The 21,667-nt window shown below is 32.4% G+C and overlaps 5 protein-coding genes across 10 annotated transcripts; 3 read left to right on the top strand and 2 right to left on the bottom strand.

The window, feature by feature from the left end:
• Positions 1 to 1,237: 1,237 nt before the first annotated feature.
• Positions 1,238 to 3,279, top strand: LOC140984570 (uncharacterized). Its single transcript, XM_073452089.1, has 2 exons — positions 1,238 to 2,085; positions 2,951 to 3,279. Exons 1-2 carry the CDS (start codon positions 1,402 to 1,404, stop codon positions 3,110 to 3,112), a joined length of 846 nt encoding a protein of 281 aa, XP_073308190.1. The 5' UTR covers positions 1,238 to 1,401; the 3' UTR covers positions 3,113 to 3,279.
• A 2,102-nt stretch (positions 3,280 to 5,381) lies between these two features.
• Positions 5,382 to 8,496, top strand: LOC140984623 (phosphatidylinositol 4-kinase gamma 4-like). Its single transcript, XM_073452171.1, has 3 exons — positions 5,382 to 5,568; positions 5,699 to 7,152; positions 7,839 to 8,496. Exons 2-3 carry the CDS (start codon positions 5,812 to 5,814, stop codon positions 8,211 to 8,213), a joined length of 1,716 nt encoding a protein of 571 aa, XP_073308272.1. The 5' UTR covers positions 5,382 to 5,568; positions 5,699 to 5,811; the 3' UTR covers positions 8,214 to 8,496.
• A 520-nt stretch (positions 8,497 to 9,016) lies between these two features.
• LOC140983753 (uncharacterized) lies at positions 9,017 to 9,746 on the top strand. The gene has a single exon (XM_073450882.1). It carries the CDS (start codon positions 9,130 to 9,132, stop codon positions 9,742 to 9,744), a length of 615 nt encoding a protein of 204 aa, XP_073306983.1. The 5' UTR covers positions 9,017 to 9,129; the 3' UTR covers positions 9,745 to 9,746.
• Positions 9,747 to 9,910: 164 nt separating this feature from the next.
• On the bottom strand, positions 9,911 to 11,599 carry LOC140983752 (E3 ubiquitin-protein ligase SINAT3-like). Its single transcript, XM_073450881.1, has 3 exons — positions 11,313 to 11,599; positions 10,366 to 10,752; positions 9,911 to 10,259 (listed from the first exon to the last, which is right to left on the bottom strand). The coding sequence occupies exons 1-3, from the start codon at positions 11,484 to 11,486 to the stop codon at positions 9,918 to 9,920; spliced, it is 903 nt and encodes a 300-aa protein (XP_073306982.1). The 5' UTR covers positions 11,487 to 11,599; the 3' UTR covers positions 9,911 to 9,917.
• A 3,859-nt stretch (positions 11,600 to 15,458) lies between these two features.
• Positions 15,459 to 18,625, bottom strand: LOC140984281 (exosome complex component RRP4 homolog). Of its 6 annotated transcripts, none has more exons than XM_073451567.1 (6): positions 18,389 to 18,625; positions 17,970 to 18,293; positions 16,995 to 17,084; positions 16,625 to 16,690; positions 16,375 to 16,443; positions 15,459 to 15,810 (listed from the first exon to the last, which is right to left on the bottom strand). In XM_073451567.1, the coding sequence occupies exons 2-6, from the start codon at positions 17,991 to 17,993 to the stop codon at positions 15,778 to 15,780; spliced, it is 282 nt and encodes a 93-aa protein (XP_073307668.1). In that variant the 5' UTR covers positions 17,994 to 18,293; positions 18,389 to 18,625; the 3' UTR covers positions 15,459 to 15,777. The 6 variants fall into 6 exon arrangements, with proteins under 6 accessions (XP_073307668.1, XP_073307667.1, XP_073307670.1 ...); XM_073451566.1 differs by lacking the exons at positions 17,970 to 18,293; positions 18,389 to 18,625 and adding exons at positions 16,798 to 16,867; positions 17,534 to 17,963; XM_073451569.1 differs by lacking the exon at positions 16,625 to 16,690.
• Between the last annotated feature and the right edge of the window lie 3,042 nt (positions 18,626 to 21,667).

The following is a 21,667-nucleotide window of genomic DNA, read 5'->3' as shown; positions in this document are numbered from 1 at the left end:
GCAAAGGCAGACTTGGAAAGAGACGAACAACAAATGCAACAGCTGAAGGGGAAAAAAATAGATAGAATTGAAAAAAAAAAAGGAAAAGGTGGAAAGAACCGGTTGCAATAACCCCTATGAAAAAGCCCTCCTCTTGACAGCACAAATTCGTGAGTTGTTGGGCAAAGAAGCGCGGGCCACGTGTTTTTTTTTTGACCGAATACCGTAAATTTTTTGTTGCTTTCATATAAGTAGATTTGATTTTATACATATTTGCCCTAAAAATATTATTAAAAAGTTCTCCTAAAACAAACTCAACCAAGTATTTCCTTATACGCAAAAACATATCCTTAATTATTTTTAAATTGTAAAATCACTTAAATCCGATATTGATAGCTGGTAGTTTTTTTTAACATTAAAATCTCAAGTTTGTAACGAAATCTCGCATTCAACATCAAATCAAAAAAATATTCTCCCCAACTCAAAAAAAAAAATCAAACATAAATGAAATCCGATACGAAAATATATAAAAATAATTACTACTCACTTACCAAGTTTTTGTTTCACCATAATTTCATCAAACCTAAAAATATTGGAAGATGAATGGTCTGACTTGGTAAGTACTAAATAAAATATCAAATAGACCAGAAGGTGGATACTGTCTAGAGGTGTTCATCGTTCGGTTCGGTTCAGTTTTCAGTTTTTTATTTTGGTTTTTTCGATTTTCGGTTTTAGAAATATATAATCCGATATCCGAACCATTTTTCTTCGATTCGATTCGGTTCGGTTTTCTACCAAAACAGTTCGATTATTTCGGTCGGTTAATTCGGTTTTGGTATGATTATTTAAATTAATAATATAAATATATTGTAAAATATAATATGTTAACTTTCTAAATGTTTTCTTAGTAAAATATTTAAATATAAGGTCTAAATTAATTAAACAAAGAACAATCAACTAAAAATTGTTCAAAATGGTTCTTCATTCACTGAATATCATAAGAAAATATATAATATAAATAAAAATATAAATTTTTTTATTAATTTAATGAAATTTCGGTTTTTTCGATTTTGACATATATAATCCGAAACCGAATCAAATAAACTTCGATTTATCATTTATATCTAAATTAAAAATTTTGACTTTCAATTCGATATTTGATTTTTAGATTTTTTCATTTTTATTCGAAATTTGAACACCTACTCCCGTGACTGACTGCATCATTCGACATAAATCATCAGCCAATGGAAAAAAAGAAAGGGAAAATCTTGCTGCTCCACCACAGTGGTACCTAGACTAGTGACTGCCCTCCTTCACATACCTCGGAATTCTCGAAAGTGTACGAGCTTTGTCGCGTTATTGCTCTGCTTCGATGCAGACCGAAGCCGAACTCAATTCTGACAGCTTTGTGGTTCTGTTCTCATGGGCTCCCTGGTGACGCTGCACTCTCCGTTCCAGGCTTTGAGTTTTTTCAATTTTTCTTGTGCTAAATCGGTGAGTTTTTCCTCGCTATCCGTCTTCAAATTCAAGAATTTGAAAAAATTCAAGAAATCTTCAATCACCGCAAATTCCTTGATTCCTCACAACCCTAACTCGGTATGGAGCAATTACATCCCCTCCATCAAACCATTTTCGTATTTAATCCCATTTTTTCAGAAGGTTGGGACCTTTGTGGTTGAATCATCGAAGTCGAAATACGCCTCTGTTTTCAAGGATTTAAGTGTCCAGGAGAATGAGTTTCTACAAAATGGGGCGTTTGGGACGGCACTCATGAGTGTGACGGCGACGGCTAAAGTTAAAATAAGTCCTTTTGTGGCTACATTGGCCGCGAACCCTACGTTCGTTTCGGGTTTATGCGCATTGGCTGCTGCACAATCTATGAAGATTTTCCTGAATTTTTGTGTGGAGAGGAAGTGGGATTTTAGGATTATGTTTGCCTCTGGTGGAATGCCTTCTTCACATTCTGCACTGTGTACTGCATTAACTACTTCTGTGGCCATTTGCCATGGGGTGGCAGATTCTTTATTTCCCGTTTGTTTAGGATTCAGTTTGATTGTTATGTATGATGCGATAGGTGTTAGACGGCATGCCGGAATGCAAGCTGAGGTAATTGCTTGTACTTTGGTTTGTCTTCCATGATTTGCTCCTTAATTGTTAAACTGTTGTATTATTGGATATTGTTTAGGATAAGTGATATTTATCAAATTCTGAATGACTCTGTTTGTTTTGTACATTCTTCTTGATATACAAGCGAAGTTACCTCTGCAGGTCTTATATCTTGTTTTAGTTGCTTCTGGTAAGAATATATGCTGCTGTTGTGGTCCTGCTAGAAATTTGATTGCTGTCACGTTTTTTAATGTTCCAAACTAAATGGGTTAATAGACACGGACCAGCACAGGCCTCAATTAGGTCATGTAGCATGCAAACGGATCACATGTGAAACAAGATATAAATAATTCACTATAGCTTAAATGTCTGGCACATTCTACTGAACTTAGCTAAGCATTACATTGGCCCAGAACTCATTGGTGAGACCAGCATTGAAGTCTCGCTTGTTCCCACCTATGTTTGGGCATAGGCACTAGAGCAAGGATTTTTCGGGTATTGATGTCTATCAGCTATAGTGATACTGGACCACTGGAATATCTAATATTTAATGAAGCTACTAAACATCCTTTACATTCTTAATGAGTAGGTTTTTTTCTGTAAATCTGCACGGTGAAGGAAGAACTTTATATAGTTATCTTCTTCTAATTGAATTCAACCTGAACTGGCGCCACCCCGGCCCACTTGTTTATTCCTGTATTTTACATTGACTTACTTTTGAAAATGAATGATTTCTTGAGGTATAGAGGAGCTGCAAATCTAAAGACAGTGCAGTGGGTTGTCTTGAAATATCCTCATTTCTTGATAGTGTTCTTTATTCATAAGTAGGCCATACTGTTCTAAAAAATAATAATAATCTCTGTAGGTCCTCAATCTGATAGTTGAAGATCTGTTCCAAGGCCATCCAATAAGCGAAAGAAAGCTCAAGGAACTACTTGGTCACACTCCATCTCAGGTCTTTGCTGGAGCTCTACTCGGTATCATCGTTGCTTGGATATGTTCTCCAGGTTACTTCATTGCAATCTGATGATGTGTTTTCAAGGATATTTGCAGTCAAAAGGCCGTGATATTTTGGAATCATGTCTTGAGTTTATGAGTACTCTTTGTCTTGCTCACGTTATAGTTCCTGAACATTAACCTTGCTGATTTTGCAGAAATTTAACTGCCTAAATTTTTACCTCAATGTTCATGTTTTCTGGTCAATCCATTCTATTTGTAAATTTTTTTTATTATTTAAGTGAAGTTGAAGTTTAAGCTTTACTTTTTAAACATTACCACTGGAGATATCGTCACTGACTCACTGTGTATTCATTAAAATAAATAATGTTTAAAAAACAATAATAAAAAATAAGTAACTTTTTCGTGAGACGGTCGATTAGGTTCATATCTAAAAGAAAAAAATAAAGTTTTTAATAGATCGGGTTGAATAGAAGATTTGTTTCATAAAATTAATCTCTGAGACGGTCTTATATCAATTTTTGCGTCAAAAAATTATATCATCTACATTAAAAAATGAATTAAAAATTCACGGGCTTATTTATTTTAAAAAACACAGTTTTTGGACTTATAAAATGAACTTGTAGTTGACAAAAATGTTGGTAAAACTAAATGTATGAAATATAGTAAAATATTTATAAATTGATAATGTTGGGATCATAATATTTTAAAGATTTAGATATATATTAATTAATCAATAAATTAATAATTTATTATTTTAAAGATCTTTTTTTATTTCTGCAAATATAAATTGAATTACAATCATTGTGTTATGTCAATGTGTGCATACTATTTTTTGAATTAACATTAATTTAAAAAAATTATTGTACATATAAATTTATAAAAATAAGTAAATTATTTTCATTGTTTTTAGTATTCAATAACACGTATTGTATTAACTAATCAAATATAATTTACTACATAAACAAAATAATAATATAATTAAATTTTGTGAAAAAAAAAAGTAAACAACAATATAATCATATTTTACTAAAATTACCTAATTATGCTTGTAATTTTAGAGAATAATTAATTTATGACTGTGAAGAACCATAATTTTACACGTGTGATCCAAAAATTATTCTTTTATTAATTTTAAAAATTATTAATTTAGCACACTGACTCAATTTAATTCAAAAAAAATTCGTTATTTTAAAAAGATTATTAATTTATTAGAGACTTTGTTGTATTCTAAAAAGAAGAATAAAAAAATTATTCCGTTATTTATATTTCGTATGTCTCAAATATATAGTTCAATGTTCATATTTAACATTATTTTCTCTATCTTTTCAACAATCTACCTTTATTTAATTAATTTTTAATTACTAATTTTTCATTTAATTACTAAAATATTCATTAAATAAATAATAAAATGAAGAATTTTTTTGTAAAATTTACTTTTTTAAATTTGTGTGAAAACACAAACAATCCTAAAAAAATAAGCTAGGAAGTGTCATTGAGACACGACGATTAACATAACAGAAATATTGATCAAGTGGGTATTTATTTATTTATTTAAAATGAAAATGAAACTTCGTGACGGTATTTATTTAAATTAGAGGAAGGAAAGAAATTGTCAAAGCACAATTTTATTTACTTCTCGAAACTATAAATTCCATAACGGAAAGCAAAACAGATCATCAAACGGCATATGTTTTTCCAAATAATACCCCAAAAATATTGATTTTTCAGAATTAAATTCTTTTATTCTATTTTTTTTAAAAAAAAATTGATAATAATTTACTTCAATTTTCATGTAATATGGGTGACGCAAAAAAGAAATAGCACAAATATTATGTTGGAGTTACAGTTTATATAAAATATAGCAAAATTATAAGATTTAAAATATTTCAATTGTTCTATTATATTTTTATATATAAAAAAACTTTATCTTACAAATTCAAAAATATAATTTTAATAAAAAAAAACTCTGAGGAATGCTTGATATCTTACTTCTTCTCCAAGTAATGGTTGTTCAACATCGAATCGAGAAGATTAATACAAGATAATATACAAGTAATTTTAATATATACTTATCTCGTCAAATCATATATAAAAAAAAATTTTGACAAGATTGTCTTACGAGTCAATTTTATAAGATAAATTTTTAACCAGATCCAATTCAATCAAAATTATTATTTTTTATATTTAAAATATTATTTTTTATATTAATTATATATCAGATCGATTTGTCTTATATCCATATACTCGTGTAAAAAGATATCTTTTAAGAAAAATAGTATTCGGAGTCAAGCCCATTTGTGTAACGGCGTTAAATATTACGGCAAAACCGCGTTAGCTTTCTTCTTCTCCAACCAAGTCCATTTCTGCATAAAAATAGAATCATCCATTTTCCTTGTGTCTTCCACCTATTCAAAACACGTGAATCTCCTCATTTTCAATCTAATTGCTCCAACTCCAATTTCAATTCTTCCTCCATTGTCTCCTCAGCCGAGGGCACCGTTTTCCATCGGTTCCTGCTCTCTGGTAAGTCTCTTTTTTTTTTTCCATTTGTTCAATTGATGGATTGTTTAGCCGGTTAGAATTTTGAGTCATTCCTTAAAACGTGGATCTGGGAATTCATTTTTCTTATCGACTTTCTTACTGTTTGATTCAGGCCTGTGAATGATGATGAATATCACATATATGAAAATTCGGTGAATATTTGTGTTTTGGGGGGGTCCGATTTAGTATTTTTGGGTTTCAGATTTGGGTTTGTGGGGTGCCATAATGTCTTCGGCTGGATTGGTTTCCATTATCCCGTTTCGCGAGGATAATATGATTTTTTCGCCTCCCCAATCCCCTCAACTTAGTCCGGAATCTATTTTGATCTATGTTGCTATGTCGGACTCGATGGTTCCAATGTGTGTCCTCGAGTCGGATTCCATTGAATCGCTGAAGCTTCGGATTCAAAATTGTAAAGGGATATTCACGAGGAACCAAAAATTGGTTTGTCGAGGTAGGGAATTGGCACGGAGCAATTCCCTTATGCGAGATTATGGTGTGAGCAATGGAAATGTTCTGCATTTGGTCCTCCGCCTGTCGGACCTACAGGTCATCAATGTGAGGACGAGTTGTGGGAAAGAATTCACCTTTCATGTTGAGAAAAGCCAAGATGTTGCTTATGTTAAGCGTCAGATAGCAAAGAAACAAAATTTTGAACATGTTGAGGATCAAGATATCTTGCTTAACGACAAGTTGATTGAGGACCAGACGCTGATAAACCATCTCTCAAAGGATAATTCTGATGCTGTGATTTATTTGCTTGTTCGGAAGTCAGCTAAGATTAGGGCTACCCCGGTGGGAAAGAACTTTGAACTGTCCATTGTAGCACCACAGGTTAATGATCCGAGAAAGTGTGGGGGTGATTCAAAGCATGATCATAATCTTTATGTCCCAACCAAGACCCCCATTAGAGAGAGAGCGCTGGAGCCTGTTATTGTTAACCCAAAGATCCAGGTTTTTCCAGAGATTAGTGATTTGATAAATTCTACCATGAATGGTCTGGATAGTGGAAAATGTCCAATTAGGTCATCAGAAGGTACCGGAGGAGCATACTTTATGTTGGATTCTTCAGGTACCAAATATTTATCGGTTTTCAAGCCAACTGATGAGGAGCCTATGGCTGTGAATAACCCTCGTGGGCTTCCTCTATCAGAAGATGGTGAAGGCTTGAAGAAAGGAACCAGAGTTGGTGAAGGTGCGATCCGGGAGTGTGCTGTCTACTTACTCGATCATCCAATGAGTGGTCGGCGCTCATTTACTGGAGAGCTCAGGGGCTTTGCTGGAGTTCCTCCAACTGTTTATGTCAAGTGCCTTCACAATGGTTTTAATCATCCTGATGGAGTGTCTGTTAAGACCGGGTCCTTGCAAATGTTCATGGAGAACAGTGGAAGTTGTGAGGATATGGGGCCTAGTGCCTTTCCAGTTGAGGAAGTGCACAAGATTGCTGTGTTGGATATGAGGATGGCCAATGCAGATAGGCATGCTGGAAATATATTGGTGAGTAAAGGTGAAGACAGCCAAACTGTGCTAATCCCAATTGATCACGGCTACTGCTTGCCGTATAGTGTAAGTTTTGAATCTATTTTTTTGTTCTTGTTTTTCTTAGTTAACCTTTTTTTACTTGTTCGCATAGAATTTGTATGTTGCTCGCTCTATCATTTTGTGTGCAATCTCATCTAGTACCAAAATTGTCCTGCCTCGTAACTTATAAATTTCCTTAAATTAGTTTGCCCACTAGATAGTTTCAATGCATACTCCTTATAACTGAAATTTATGATTAAGAAAAATGAACTTTATTCTTCTAGGATCTCCCTTGCTCATATGACTATGCTGTTCACAAGTATATGATGGCTAACTTGAAATGGTTTGTGGTTTGCAATGACCATAGTTATTTTCTGGTACAAACATATTAGAGGTCCAGATGATACATTTGCAACGATATGAATATGTACCATTTCTCGCTCATGTCTCCTCCCTAGCCCCAGCTTCTCACTGTTCATGTGTGTCAATGTCTGTCTGTGGAATAATTTTTTAACCTTAAATATATTGTCAAAAATTTTCCATGAATATCGTCTTGGTCAAATTATTCTTGTACATAATATAGCCATAAATATGTTTTGTGGCATTTCTTGCATTTTGATATATACATGGTCATATGTATACGTTAACGATACAATTTTTTAACTGATAGTCTTCCAGCTTTATCCAATATAATCTCACTTTCCAACCGTATTATTCTTCATTCCTTGTAGTTTGAAGATTGCACATTTGACTGGCTGTACTGGCCCCAAGCTCGCCAGCCTTTCAGCGCTGAGACCATAGAGTACATACAATCAATGGATGCAGAAAACGACATCGCCTTGCTCAAATTCCATGGTTGGGAGCTCCCTCTTGAATGTGCTCGCGTGCTACGTTTATCAACCATGCTTCTGAAGAAAGGCACAGAGAAAGGCCTTACTCCATTTGCCATAGGAAGCATGATGTGTAGAGAGACAGTGAGGAAAGAGTCCGTCATCGAGGAGATCATCCGAGAAGCTTGGGACTCTGTGATCCCGGGCTATAGTGAAGCTACATTCCTTGATTCGGTGTCCATTATTATGGATAGCCGTCTCGAGGATATGGTCTGACAATATATATCAGGTTCTGCTTAAAAATCAGTACATAGATGTGTATGATATCTACTTAATGCTCATACTGTTGGTTGTGAGTTGTGAATGACCGTAGTTTATATTGTCGAGTGGCAAAGATAATTTCTATCTTGTCGTCTATTTTCAATTTGTTCAGCATTAACTGGAAATGACTTGTAGAGCTTTGTCAATGTCTGATTCTTATTTGTTTTTTCTTTGCGAGTCCTGTTCTGCATTGAGCTAAAAGACATTTATGTCACAATTGGAGAATTTTAGATTTAAAGTGTAGGTTTTGTTTTTTCTTTTTCTTTTTCTTTTTTAAGGGCTAACAAGAATAAAATAAAATTATGGATTTTCCAAACCAGAAAGTATAAAGTGATTTTCCTCCAGTTGCAATAGTTACTTTTTTTTATATCATTTTGATTCATATTCATTTAATGTAATAGTCTACAAACAACGTTAGTTAAATAAATTATATTAGGAAAATTAGTATGTCCGACAGGTTTTTTTGAGAAAATAACGTAAGGAAGTTAAATTTATGATTGTCAAATGTTCAACTATTACATCAACTCAGATACGGACGACAATAGTTGATTTTGATATTGAGCACTGGATTAATATAGTGGACTCCACCTAGTTCAACAAAGTCTTGATTGTTGATAAAAACCGATAATTTAATATGGTTTCAAATCATCTTTACTATAGATTAGTCACTTAATTTTATTTTAATTTGATTGTGTGAATTTAAATTTAGATTGTTTTTATATATATATATATATATATTTATACGTAATTCTTTCCTTGTCATGTCATAAAAGTAAAACCGATGCTTTATTCGAAAACCCACTAAACCTCTCTTTTACTTCCCACCCATGTTTGGCTGTCTGTCTAATCTGATCTAAGAAAAGGAAATTCAATGAATGAGAATCAATATCTTCGTAGATCTGACCATGCCAAACCCAGCTCTGGCCGTACTAATCTAGCATCATGCGTAGTGGCCACCGCCTTCCTCCTCGCCATCGCCGCCGCCGCCGTAGCAGTCTACTTCTTCGTCTTCAAGCCCAAGCAGCCGGTAATCGCTGTTAACGCCGTTCAGTTCCCGACCTTCTCCATCTCAAACGGCACTGTTAACTTCGAGTTCTTCCAATACCTCACCGTGAAAAATCCTAACCGCGACGAGTTCTCCCACTACGACAGCTCGCTGCAGCTCGTCTACTCCGGCCAGCCTGTGGGAGTCGTTTTCATCCCCGCTGGAAGAATCAGTGGCGGCGGGAGCCAGAAAATCTCGGCGAAGTTTGATCTGCAGAAGTATCCATTGCCATCGCCGTTGAAGGCTTCGATCGGCGACGGCAGTAACGGAATTCCCATAGGAGGCTTCACGACGGGAACGCCGATGGAGATAGAGACTCGCATGAAGCTGGTAGGCAAAGTTCGGGTGCTGAAGGTGTTCATGCACCGAGTGATGAGCGGAGTAAAGTGTGAGGTCATGATTGAGTCCACGCGTGGGACTGTTTTGGGTTTCCGCTGTTGACGTGGCACCTCCCATGTACTACTTTCTTTTTTTTTTTTTCCTCTAGAAAAATAATATAATATAATAATAGATAATTCGGAAGAAAAAATTCCATATGTTATAATGTAATTCCACACAGAGGCTGGCTAGCAACATTGTAAGCTAAAAGAACAGCCTAAAATATAATATATGAGCTACAAAGATTGATCTGGGTTACTTTGTTCTTTCCAAATTCGGCCAGTTACACGAAGCCTAAGCTCTTTCTTGTCTCCTCCAGAAAAAGATAGTGCCATGTTTCGTTGTATAATGAGGCCATCGTGACAGTCTCGTACCTTTCGGTGACTATCTCTAATGCTGCGTGGTGTGCCCTCCCACATAAGCTTCCGACCATTCCCTCCCACCTCCAAACTGTAGCGGTAGCTCCTCCCCTCCGTCTCGTCTCCCATGAAACGAACAAACGCCATGTAAACCGGAGCGATCCCGATTTGAAAAGCCTCGAAATGTAGACAAAAATATCGACCAAAGCAATGAAAAACCTGGGTAAAAGGAAAGGGTAAACTAAAGCTAGCTACAACCATTCACAATGCCATGCAATGTGATTTAATCTTAAGACTACAAGAAATTATATTAAATAGTACTCACAGTTAGCATCCATGTGGCGTTCTCTTCATCTCGAGGATTTGATTTGACGTAGCGATGGTTAAACGTGCTGCCGGAATGCATGTCGACCTTGTGATCATCTCTCAAGTGAGTAACAAGACTTTGAGTATCCCCGACGACTGAGCATTTCGATCCGGCGTAAGGGCAGCTGTAAGGCCGAAAGTTACAAATGGCTTCGTGTTTCGACTTACCATAATAAGGGAAAATCTCAGGGCATCCAAGGGAGCCATGCTTGCAAGGAAGTTCGAGTGATTCGGCCAATTTCTCTAGCGCTAAGCATCTTATATCACCAAGCTCGTGTCTACAAGTTGGGCACTTGTTGTGAACCTTTGCTTTACAGGTAGAACAAAGGGTGTGCCCATTTTGGCACTGTAATTAATTATCAACCCGATGTTAGAAAAACACGTAGTTACATCACGAGAAATTTGTCGGCGCGTGCAATTCAACAATAAGAAATGAACTTTTTAACTTAGAATAAACAAAATACTCCACCATCGATCCACTTGACCCTAATATATATTCCACCCATTAACTCATTTCAGACTATGCCAATGCTTTCAAAATTACATAATTAACCGTCATCAAAGACATGGATCAGACTTGATTATTTTGAATCCTCAAATTTCTACTTCCTACCTACTGCAAAGACAAATTTGTGCATTATATTTTCATCTACGATGGTTGTCAAGATCATAAGAATGTGGAATAAGATGGAGTATAAACTTTTGGCTAGACAGTTCATTACTGATACGTCCAACTTTTACCATTGACTCAATTATCGATGAGATTGAGTTCTCTTAATACATGTGTCAAAAATAGCAAGAAACTGTTAAAATCTCGAGACAATCAAATAAATAATAACCAACCAACGTTTGGGGAAGAAAACAAACAGACAAACAAACAAAGACAGAGAGCTAGAGATGACTAACCTGGTGGATAGGAGGGTACATAGAACTGGTACAGACAGGGCATTCAAGAAGGTCTTGAACATTTGTTGCTGGATTATTACCATGAGATGGTTTCGGAGGAGAGTGGTCTGAGATTTCATCTTCATTGGCATAACCTTCTGTATCAGTTGGGAATTCAATACTGTTGGACTCCATTTCTTGAAAAAAAACAGTGCTTCAAGTTGTGTTTTTATTAATTGGGTTGGAGTATTTTCTACCAATTTTCTTGATGAAGCAAGCAAGCCTAGCCCCCCTTTGCATTAATTAATATATGGACGATGCTGGTATTGAATAGGAGGTTGTAATAAAAGGTGGGGTATGGTTTGAATTCCGTAATGAATATGTGACCGTCATTTGCTCAGTATAAGGTTCTTCGGCAGTGTTTTATTAGGGCTGTCCGCAAAACATGATTAAATGAGGTATTCATTTCCTGAAAGTACTGTTGGGTGGACCGGTGGTATGTTTTAAGACCCCGTCTTTTGTGATACGGATCAATCAAGTTCATATTTACAATAAAAATTCATATTTTTTTGTTTATAACATAAATAAAATATTCGTCTCACAAAATTGACCCTTGATCAATGTCTCACATGAGTTTTTATGATGTTGTAATTCCATGATGTGTTGCAATTAATTGTGTGAATAATAAAAATATATGTTAAATCTGTATTGTTAGTTGGGGTTTTAAAGCATGATATCATTGAGGGATTATTGACCACTCTTCTTCGGACCAGGTCCTACAAATTTTGACTACACGGCCATATATGCACACCTTGCCCAAATTCATACTAGAAATACAATTTCTAGACTTGATCAGTCGTTCTCGTATTCAAAAAATGCATAAATCAGGATTTTTTGATAAATATGTCTGAGTTTTTATAACATATTGATTTTTTATAAATGAAAGATTTATTAGTTTATTAATGTTTTTATGGGGTTTTACATTCCATGCTAACTGAAATAGAGTAATATTCTCTCAAAAAAATATTAAAAAATAGCATAATATTTATTGTTAACAAAAAGAAATTGGAATTGAATTGAATAACAAAAGACTAAAATATTGGTGCACAGATGAGGCATACTTTATAACAATAAAGTATTAGGGAAATTAAAAGAAAGAAGATATATTAGTAAATAGATAATAAATATAGATGCACCCACCACTCTTCTCTTGGCAAAAACTTATGTGAGACGGTCTCACGGGTTATATTTTGTGAAACGGATCCATGAAAAAGTATTACTTTTTATGTTAATAGTATTACTTTTTATTTTGAATATCGGTAGGATTGACCTGTCTCACAGATAAAGATTTGTGAGATCGTCTCACAAGAGACCTACTCTTCCCTTTTCTCCCGACATTTTTATTATCTTGTCCTCCCCACCCAATATTTCCTCCCACACAACACACGTAATCGTTCTTACTTTCATGTTTACTCTCCTCGAATCCCATGCTAATTTGAGCATTTTGTCTTGGAACGGATCATGTCACCATTTTTCATTTGTTGGGCAGGCAGATACATTACTTAGACGGTTCGGTTCTGGTTTACTACGATGAAACGATTTCATTTGATGGTAATTCGAGATTTTGATGATTTGGAGAGCATAAGAAGAAATTATATTTTTTGTACTACAACTTACACGTTTTCATTTTTTTTTATCATGTTATCAATCGATTTACATGATTAAAAATGAAAAACATGCAAGTTACATAATAAAAAAATTATTTTCCCAAATTTGTATTATTTCATTCTTTAGATACTTTGAGATACAGAGTTAGTATGCATTCTATTAATATTCCAATAATCATCAATAAATATAAACACCAAAATATAGATTGTTTTTCCTTTTATTTAATACTAGGTATGGGCACCTCAATTCTTGAGGTGTCCTACCCAGGTTTGTAGTCCAACATATGACATATATATTTGTACGTCTCTAGAATAACGTGTTCATATTTGTGTAGTTTTATTTAATAATTTAATTTTAAAAGCTATAAGTGTTATGAATACAATAATTTTTATTTTCTTTCATATCCATAGTCATACGATTACTATTTCAAGTTGACATTGTGCTTAACAAAATAAAAAATATGAAAAAACAAAGAATTTATAAAAGTGAAAATAATTAAGAAAAAAATTGAGTTGGTGTTCAGATGAGATAAGTTTAATAACATGTCTCAAATTGGACATAATTGGAGTAAAATATCCTTATTAGTTCTTCAACTTTTTCCTAAATCCACAATCTATACATGTACAATAAGGATTATTTTCTATTGAATTTGGTTGATATATTGAACATGTAGCTAGCAAAGGATGTATACTGATAAATTATAACATAGCAAGTATGTTAAGCTCCGGGTAATTAAGCATATAAGTATATATAAGGTAAGATAGAGGGTGTCAAGTGAATTTTCATATATTATTTGAAATATGTTGAGTCATATGTAATTTATAATAAATGTCGTGGTTGTTGCTAATCATCATTTGTTTATGTCACGTCACGTGTCAATGAAATGAACATTGTTATAACAATATAGCAGTTTTGAAAATGTATGTATATTTCTGTAATGAAAAGAGTTCATACTCTTAGCTAATTTTAAAAGTAACAATACATGTGTGGTTAATAAGAAAGGGTTGGCTATCAGCTTGTGAAATTCGGAAGAAGCTACAAATAATAGAATAATATAAACTTTTTATATAAAAAATGCAACAGTAAATAATTATGAGTAAAGGGAAGGAAGATATTATTGTCATGTACTTTAGGAAAACAAAGTGTTTTAGAGGGAAACAAATGTGTCAATGAGGTTTTATCATCTGGTTGAACAATTTCATGTTTATTTATATATAGAGATACATATGGCCTATAATTTAAGGAATATTAATTGAATATTTTTATGTTATAAGAAGCATTAATTAGACCGAATGAAAAATTTGGTAAATTTTATATATAATCAGTAATAATATATAATTATCTAAGGTAGATTTTTGAGCTAATAATTTTAATATGATATTACATATATGGAAATGTATAGATTTATTTAGTTTGTTTACTTTGCAGATTTGAAGTTGGGAAAGTTTAATATCTACTTACACACATATATATATAATGTAAATTCCTTTGTATCCAAGGGAAAAAACCGCATTACGCGATCGATCTCTTAACTTTTCTTTCTTTTATAAATTTCACAGAAACGATAATCTTGCAATTTTTTTCTACAAAAATTTAAGATAATATTATAAATTTTTACACCTCAACCTAACGTGGCTCGCTATATATCATCACAATTCAAAAGAGTTAATTATTAAATCTCAAATCTGTCTGGGTTAGTAAATTGTAATAGTCACTCCACCAAAATATTAATGTCTGCTTTGCTAACATAAATTTCAACGCGTATTACAATCAAGTCTAGTCTTCTCATTACGTGGAAAATTACATTTTCAATATCATAATTTATACATTTTTTATTTTTTGTTTTATTTTTTATTTCGTTATCGATTAATTTACGATTTTAGTCTTTAACTTAAATATTTTTTAAATTTAATAACTTTTTACTGAAATGCTATCGTAACACCGGAAAATACCTGCTAATGACAAAATATATAAAATATAACAAGTGTAAATATTCATTGTATCTATTTGATTATTTGTCATTTGAGTAGAAGCTCGGATTTAGGATATTTTCAGTATCATATATTTTTTTGTCGAAAGAGTTTTTATATACTCATCGTCTTATCTTATTTAATATTTGGTAATAGATACATATGTATATTTTGTTTTGTTCACTTTAATAAATAGTTATCAATATTATATACATTCGTCAAGGTCATAAAATAATTGGATAACTGGCATTTAGCTTGGTTTTTGGCATTTCACGGCGGATGCTTTTGAAAATAAGAAAATTGAATTTTTTATATTAAAAAAATTATATATTGCTATGTTTCTACTCAACGGAAACAAGAGAAAAAACCATAAATTTGTACTTCATTTTAAATTATTTGAAGTAATTAACTTGTTAGCCACCATGATAATATGGAGGGTTTATTTTTTTAAAATAAATAAATAAAATTGCCAAAAATAAAAAAAAATACAAAACTAAAACAAAAATTTAATAACATAAAAAGTCAAAATCGCATAATGAAAAAATTAGGTGACCAAGAAACCATTTTTCTCTATAAATACACATACAAAACAATAGAGACCCACACACACAATTTTTATTTAGAGTAGGATGGAATGGACTGTGACGAAATGTAAGGGCCAAAATAATATAACGGTATATAAAATTTGTGGGATGGCAAATAACTAATGGTGGTGATGGTGCTTTCCCTCAGCCTTTTCTTGTTTATGTTTAGCTTCCTTCTTCTGGTGATGCTCGTGGAATGTGTAGCCACCAGCTCCCACCGCCACGACGGTGTCAATCTCCCCCTGTATTTTGTGCGTGTGCTTGTTATCTGGGCCCTTTGGCCTGTTGCTTCTCATACTAATCATTTTCATGTAAATATATGCCAAAATTAATATGATGATAATTGAATTTTTCAACATAATATAATTTGGTAAATGATTATTATTTGATTACTTATATATAATTGTATTTTGGGTGATGAAGCTGATGGGCTTCCTAGACACTGGATTTCACTGATTTGATCACAAAATGAATGATCCATTATCATTATTAACTTTCATTTAAAGAGAAAACCTAGGTGTATAAGAACATTTATCAAGCAATCTCTGACACTGTACCAACGTAAATCTTCACAGATAATGTGATCAACAAGTTTAAGATACTTTTGGATAAATGATTTATCAAGCGTTCTATGGTGTCAATGGAAATATTCGCTACTTTTGGATAAAAGACTCATCAAGCATTCTATGGTATCAATGGAAAACTTCGTTGGTATCATAGTTGTAACAACTTTTTAGATCATTATAAAGGTGAAAATGGATAAAATGGAATATCAATACTGACATTAGATCATAGTTTTCGGAAAATAGTTACACAGCATACCACTGCTGCTCACATATTGAACAAATATTATATACATACCTTTCCATACTTCTGGCTTCTGGCTTGTAGGTGTAGGCAGCCGTCATGCTGGAAGCCACGAACTTCATCCTGAAACCAGTTAGAAACCTAAGAGGCAGTATATAATGTCAAACTGAAAATAAGTATCATCCTTGATTGCTAAATATAGTGGGTTTTGCAAGAATTAACTTTCAAGAATATTAAATTAACCACATAAAAATAAAAATTTGAAATCAGCTAGTACGCGCATAAGAATATTCAAGGAGCTTACAGAGAGAACATCATTCTCTTCAAAAACACTACACATATTGAGTTCATCAACTGCAGTTCTTTGTCTCTAAAGGCCAAATGCATGAAATAAAAAACGAGCAGATAAGTAAGCATGAATGAGGGCCAACAAGCTGCAGTTGGCGGACTAAAACAAATTATGAGTAGAAATTGCACATAGATAGCGCATGATAATCTCAACAGGAATCTTGTTTAGCCAACCATGTTCAGAAGTGAATGCTGACTCCTAACAATGCAACAAAAAGATGACACAACAGCAAAAAAAAAAACGACCTCAACCGTCAATATCTTAGTCCTTTCATCACTCCTCATATATTGCTCACAATATTTAAACCCTCAAGCACCAAAAGTACCTGGATGCCATCGGGCAGGTTCACTGACGAGAGCAGTGACAAAGCATCTTGGCTAAAGTTGATCTCCAATCTCCAGCACTTTGATGCAACCTTAAATTAAAAAGAACAAAAGCTTTTCAGTTAGGCTTGATCCCGCTCGGTGTACTTACGCTTCATTTTTATAGACATGTCTCCTTAGTCCCCCATCGCCTGGGTTCTCTTAAAAAAAGCATATTAACGAAAAAAATCTTCATCACTTGATGGATCTCATTAAGAGTTTACATAAAACAACATATTCATATCGTAAAGGAACCACATATGGAAGACAATATACATTGTTAATGTCTATCCATGTCTTATAAATATCAACAATACTCATTAAAATTGTGTTTAAATAATCTGGCGATCAAGAACAACACAAAAGGGGAAAAAAATAACGCGATAACACGGCCGACTATGATATCAACAATTTCAGGCTTGCACCTATGACAAAATGAAACACACAGATAAGAATACAATTCCCGAGATCAAACTTTTGAGGTGAAAAACAATAATGAAACCTAGCTATCGACCTCCTAACATAATTTCTTGAAGAAATAGGCAGATGAATTAACTACTGCGTAGTAAATGCGTCAGTAACAATAACACGACTCAATCTTTCAACTGGACAAATTAATGTAAACATAAAAAGAAAGTACAATCCACGGCGATCAACAAAATCGATTCTACGAATTCCATCTTGGATTTGGACGTTCAACAAATAATGCAAGAGAGTTCATACAATGCCACAAACACTTTTCCTGAATAATCAATTACCGAGAATTTCTTAGAAATTATCAGGCATCGAAAAAACTGTTTTTCTTCCAAAAATGTTTCATATTAATCAAGAAAATAATAATATGCGAGAAGGAACACACAAATGAGATTTCATAACAGATAAGTCAAGTAAAGAGAACAGCGAAATCAAAGAATGTGTTGAATTAATTAAAACCATACTGGCATGAATTGCGACGCTACCATCCGAATTAAAAAAGGAAGCGTATTTGAAAGGAGGCAATACCTCAAACCTACATTTTCCCAATCAAAAGGAGTGTGATCAGCCAAAACCACCTCGTCAACGCCGGTTCAACCGGCACGGAGGCGGCCACAGCCGCAGCATCGACAGCCTTAGCTGCAGGCTTGAAACCTAAGTCGCCCTGGTCGTTCGACCATAAAGCCACCACGAACTGCGCCACACCAATGTTGCTACAGTTCCGTCGCGCCTTGTTGCTCAGCTGTTCTGAAATTTTCCGATACCTCAAATCAACTCAAAGTTTGTACCTACATCCAAAAATATAATCAATATCAATATTGATATCAAATTTAACCAAAAAATAAGGCAACCCTTAAATAATTTCTGAAATCATAATTTATACCTCAATATATATACCAAAACGAAGCCTAGGACCTAAAGAACAAAAGGCCTCAATCAATTCCCGAACTCCGGCGACGTACGGCGGCGATTCAGCGGAGAAAGGAGCGGCGGGTTTTCGAAAAGTGTCGAGAAACACTTCAATATGGGTACCAAAACGTAGCTCTCGTCGAGATCTTTCCAACCATATATTTATTTGAATTTTTCGAACATCAGTGCGGTCACAATCGAAGGTCAAAGGATACCAAATGGTCGAAGGTTTTTTTGGCAGAAAGTTACGGGGAACGAGAAAGAATTCGTGTGTGTTTATAGGTGTAGTGTGTGTGAGAGAAAGTATTAATATCTACTATATGCATAAAAGAGGAAACCGAATGCTGTAAACGTACACAACCGCACATTTTGTTACAGCACGAAGTCTTGGTGTGTTGGAGAAAGAATTGCAATCCACGTGTATTTTTCTTGACCTGCAACCGTACTAAAACTGGCCATCACAAACTTATTCGTGCTTTCAGTATAGCAGATGTGTACAAAACATTTAATCGGTGTTATATAATAATCAATGCGTATTTAGCGCCACGAAATGTCTTTTATTATACCTGTAATACATCCCAAAAGCAAACAAAAATGTACTTTCAGTACTTGTCAAAATAATAATGATGTTTAACTCTTTGGACTCAGTATTTTTTTTAATGAAAGTCAGTAGATAAAATTTAAAAAAAAATAATATTAATATATGATTTTTGAGTACTCAAATATATATATCAAATATTGATATTAATGACATATTTGTCTTTTCGGATGAAAATCGAAACAAAATATTGAAAATATGGTACTAATTTATGATATTTGAATACAAACTAATACATTATACAAAAAATAAGATTTTGAGTATAAAATTGGAAGAACTTAATTAATATTAATATTTGCTACATATGTTTTGGTACTTAAATCATATGTTAGTATAAGATCTGAAACCATTGGTAAATATTATATATCAGTATCATATTTTTAATATTTTGTACTGATTTTCATCCAAAAAAACAAACGTAATCTGGATGGTATTTTGAATTATGCGCAAGTAAACTGACAAGTTCCACAAGCATAATAACGTATATAAAATATACAAGAATTGTCGTAGCAGTGATCTGTGGCGATCNAAAAAAAAAAAAAAAAAAAAAAAAAAAAAAAAAAAGGACATTTTTTTAAGAAAAAAATAATTGTCAAACTTCGTAAATAAAAATAAAAAATATAAAAATATATCAATGACTATAAATAATGTATTATATTACAAATAAATAAATAAATATTTTAAATAATTACATAAATAATATTCAATTAATTGTTTTAGAGACAAAAAAATTTAGAAAATTTGTATAGTCCAGTTGTCGAACCATTTTTTTGTCAATCGTTAACATAGCTAGTCATTTAGTCTATAATGTGATATTGTTGATCGAATATACTTTTAGATTAACTTCAACTTCGAGAATTTTTTTCCTGCTGATGAGTTGTTGATAGTATGATTAACGAAATTTTGAAGACAATATAAGTATTTGAGAATAAAATATTTAGTGCCACCAAAACGTTGTAGCATTCAATTGTTTTTTTTTTTCATTTGTTAAATAGCATATCACGCCCATCAACTCCGAATACAACTCATCAATGTTAATGTACAAACATCCATCACGACTCAAAAATTATTGAAGCTCTGTTAAATACTTAATCAAACTAGTTAAAGACTTACTATTTAATTTCTCCAAATTCAAAAAAAACTGAAAAAAAAATATTGATATTGTTTAAATTGCTCAGATCGAACATGAAAAAAAAAAAAAAACAAGTTTGATAAATTATTAAATAAAAAATATTCAAATGGGTTTTTTTCATTTAATATTGAACTAGATCTGTTTTACTAATGCCACCAACTTCACAGACAGGCATATAATAATAATAATAATAATAATAATAATAATAATAATGAATTTTGGGCCCCTTTCAAGGCCTGGCCATGAGGCGGTAATATTATTGACCTTAAAAGCATCATATACTTAATTATACATATAATATAATTTTGGATTTTTCTAAAACACTCTTTATTTTGTCAAACTAAACGTATAATTTTACCAAATTATAATAATTTTTTTTTGTATTTTATTGTATCTTATGTCATTTTTTATTAACTAACAAATCTAATTTTAAATAATATTAATGAAATGAAATTCTAAATTCCTTAATTTAAAATTTAAAGTCAATTCCAATTCTAAGGAGAGTGTATACATTGGAGAGATTTGTTGATTTTTTTTTAAATAACATATTTTTGTGGAGTTAATAGATTTCTATTTACTTTTGCAGAATCTCACAGATTTTTAAAGATTTTGGCATAAATTTTACATGATTTTTATTGACATTTGTAAACTTTTTTATAGAATCCTCAAGATTTTGTAATTTATTATAGTGGTTTTTTAAAATTTATTTAAACCAACAATTGAACGTGAATAACTTTTTATTTATATCTCTTAATATAATATTTTTTACACATTGATTTTACTAAAGACAATATATAAGTTAGTACTAAATTTATTGCAATTAAATTTCAATTATTCAATTCAACATGTTTATTTAAATAATTAATATTTTTAAAAATACATAACAATAATTTTTATATTAATAAATAATCAAAATTAAAATAATTTCATTCATTTTAAATAATTTTTTGTATAAAAATATATCAAATTTTTTTTACAATATGTCAAACAGAAAAAAAAAACAAGACAATTATGTGTACCAGAAAATAAATAATAAGAATGTTAAAATATTTGTAATTAGAGTAACTTTATAAAATTTTAATATATTTAATTTATTATAGTTATTCTTATATATGTGTGTTGACAAAATTTTAAAATTATGTATCAATCGCACACATTATATATATTAGTAAAGATACACATGTGTTGCATGTGTTATTATTTTTTTTTTAATTTAATCAAATAATATTAAACAATTAACACGAAATTATTTTCAATTTAGAATAGTTGTTCGATTTAAAAGGGTAGTTTTGTTTATAATTTTTTTTTTATAGAAAATATAGGGTGGTTTGAAGAGGTTTTTAGTAAGGTAATTATGAAATTAAATATTTTTGTATCATCTAAGCTAGTTACTGTAGGACCGAGTGCTTACCGTTTTACCAAAAGCTATAGCTAGTAGTAAAGGTGCAACTCAAATCTTTTAAACCGCACAGCAGCTCAAGTACCACGATTCGATCGCTCTACCAAGTAGGGACAATTNCATT

Source organism: Primulina huaijiensis, chromosome 9 (genome assembly GCF_012295235.1).
Source record: "Primulina huaijiensis isolate GDHJ02 chromosome 9, ASM1229523v2, whole genome shotgun sequence".
Lineage (NCBI taxonomy): Eukaryota > Viridiplantae > Streptophyta > Magnoliopsida > Lamiales > Gesneriaceae > Primulina > Primulina huaijiensis.
The sequence above is the reverse complement of the archived record's forward strand: the minus strand, read 5'-3'. Positions and strand labels throughout refer to the sequence as shown.

What these genes read in the sequence shown, in the direction of transcription:
- LOC140984570 (XM_073452089.1), top strand. Translation starts at nt 1,402, where the DNA reads ATGGGCTCCCTGGTGACGCTGCACTCTCCGTTCCAGGCTTTGAGTTTT. An exon ending in ATGCCGGAATGCAAGCTGAG is followed by an intron (nt 2,086 to 2,950) that starts GTAATTGCTTGT and finishes TAATCTCTGTAG; the next exon opens with GTCCTCAATCTGATAGTTGA.
- LOC140984623 (XM_073452171.1), top strand. Translation starts at nt 5,812, where the DNA reads ATGTCTTCGGCTGGATTGGTTTCCATTATCCCGTTTCGCGAGGATAAT. An exon ending in GCTACTGCTTGCCGTATAGT is followed by an intron (nt 7,153 to 7,838) that starts GTAAGTTTTGAA and finishes CATTCCTTGTAG; the next exon opens with TTTGAAGATTGCACATTTGA.
- LOC140983753 (XM_073450882.1), top strand. Translation starts at nt 9,130, where the DNA reads ATGAATGAGAATCAATATCTTCGTAGATCTGACCATGCCAAACCCAGC.
- LOC140983752 (XM_073450881.1), bottom strand. Translation starts at nt 11,486, where the DNA reads ATGGAGTCCAACAGTATTGAATTCCCAACTGATACAGAAGGTTATGCC. An exon ending in TGTACCCTCCTATCCACCAG is followed by an intron (nt 10,753 to 11,312) that starts GTTAGTCATCTC and finishes AATTAATTACAG; the next exon opens with TGCCAAAATGGGCACACCCT. An exon ending in ACGCCACATGGATGCTAACT is followed by an intron (nt 10,260 to 10,365) that starts GTGAGTACTATT and finishes CCTTTTACCCAG; the next exon opens with GTTTTTCATTGCTTTGGTCG.
- LOC140984281 (XM_073451564.1), bottom strand. Translation starts at nt 16,737, where the DNA reads ATGCTTACTTATCTGCTCGTTTTTTATTTCATGCATTTGGCCTTTAGA. An exon ending in AAGAGAATGATGTTCTCTCT is followed by an intron (nt 16,444 to 16,624) that starts GTAAGCTCCTTG and finishes AACTGGTTTCAG; the next exon opens with GATGAAGTTCGTGGCTTCCA. An exon ending in GAAGCCAGAAGTATGGAAAG is followed by an intron (nt 15,811 to 16,374) that starts GTATGTATATAA and finishes GAAAATGATTAG; the next exon opens with TATGAGAAGCAACAGGCCAA.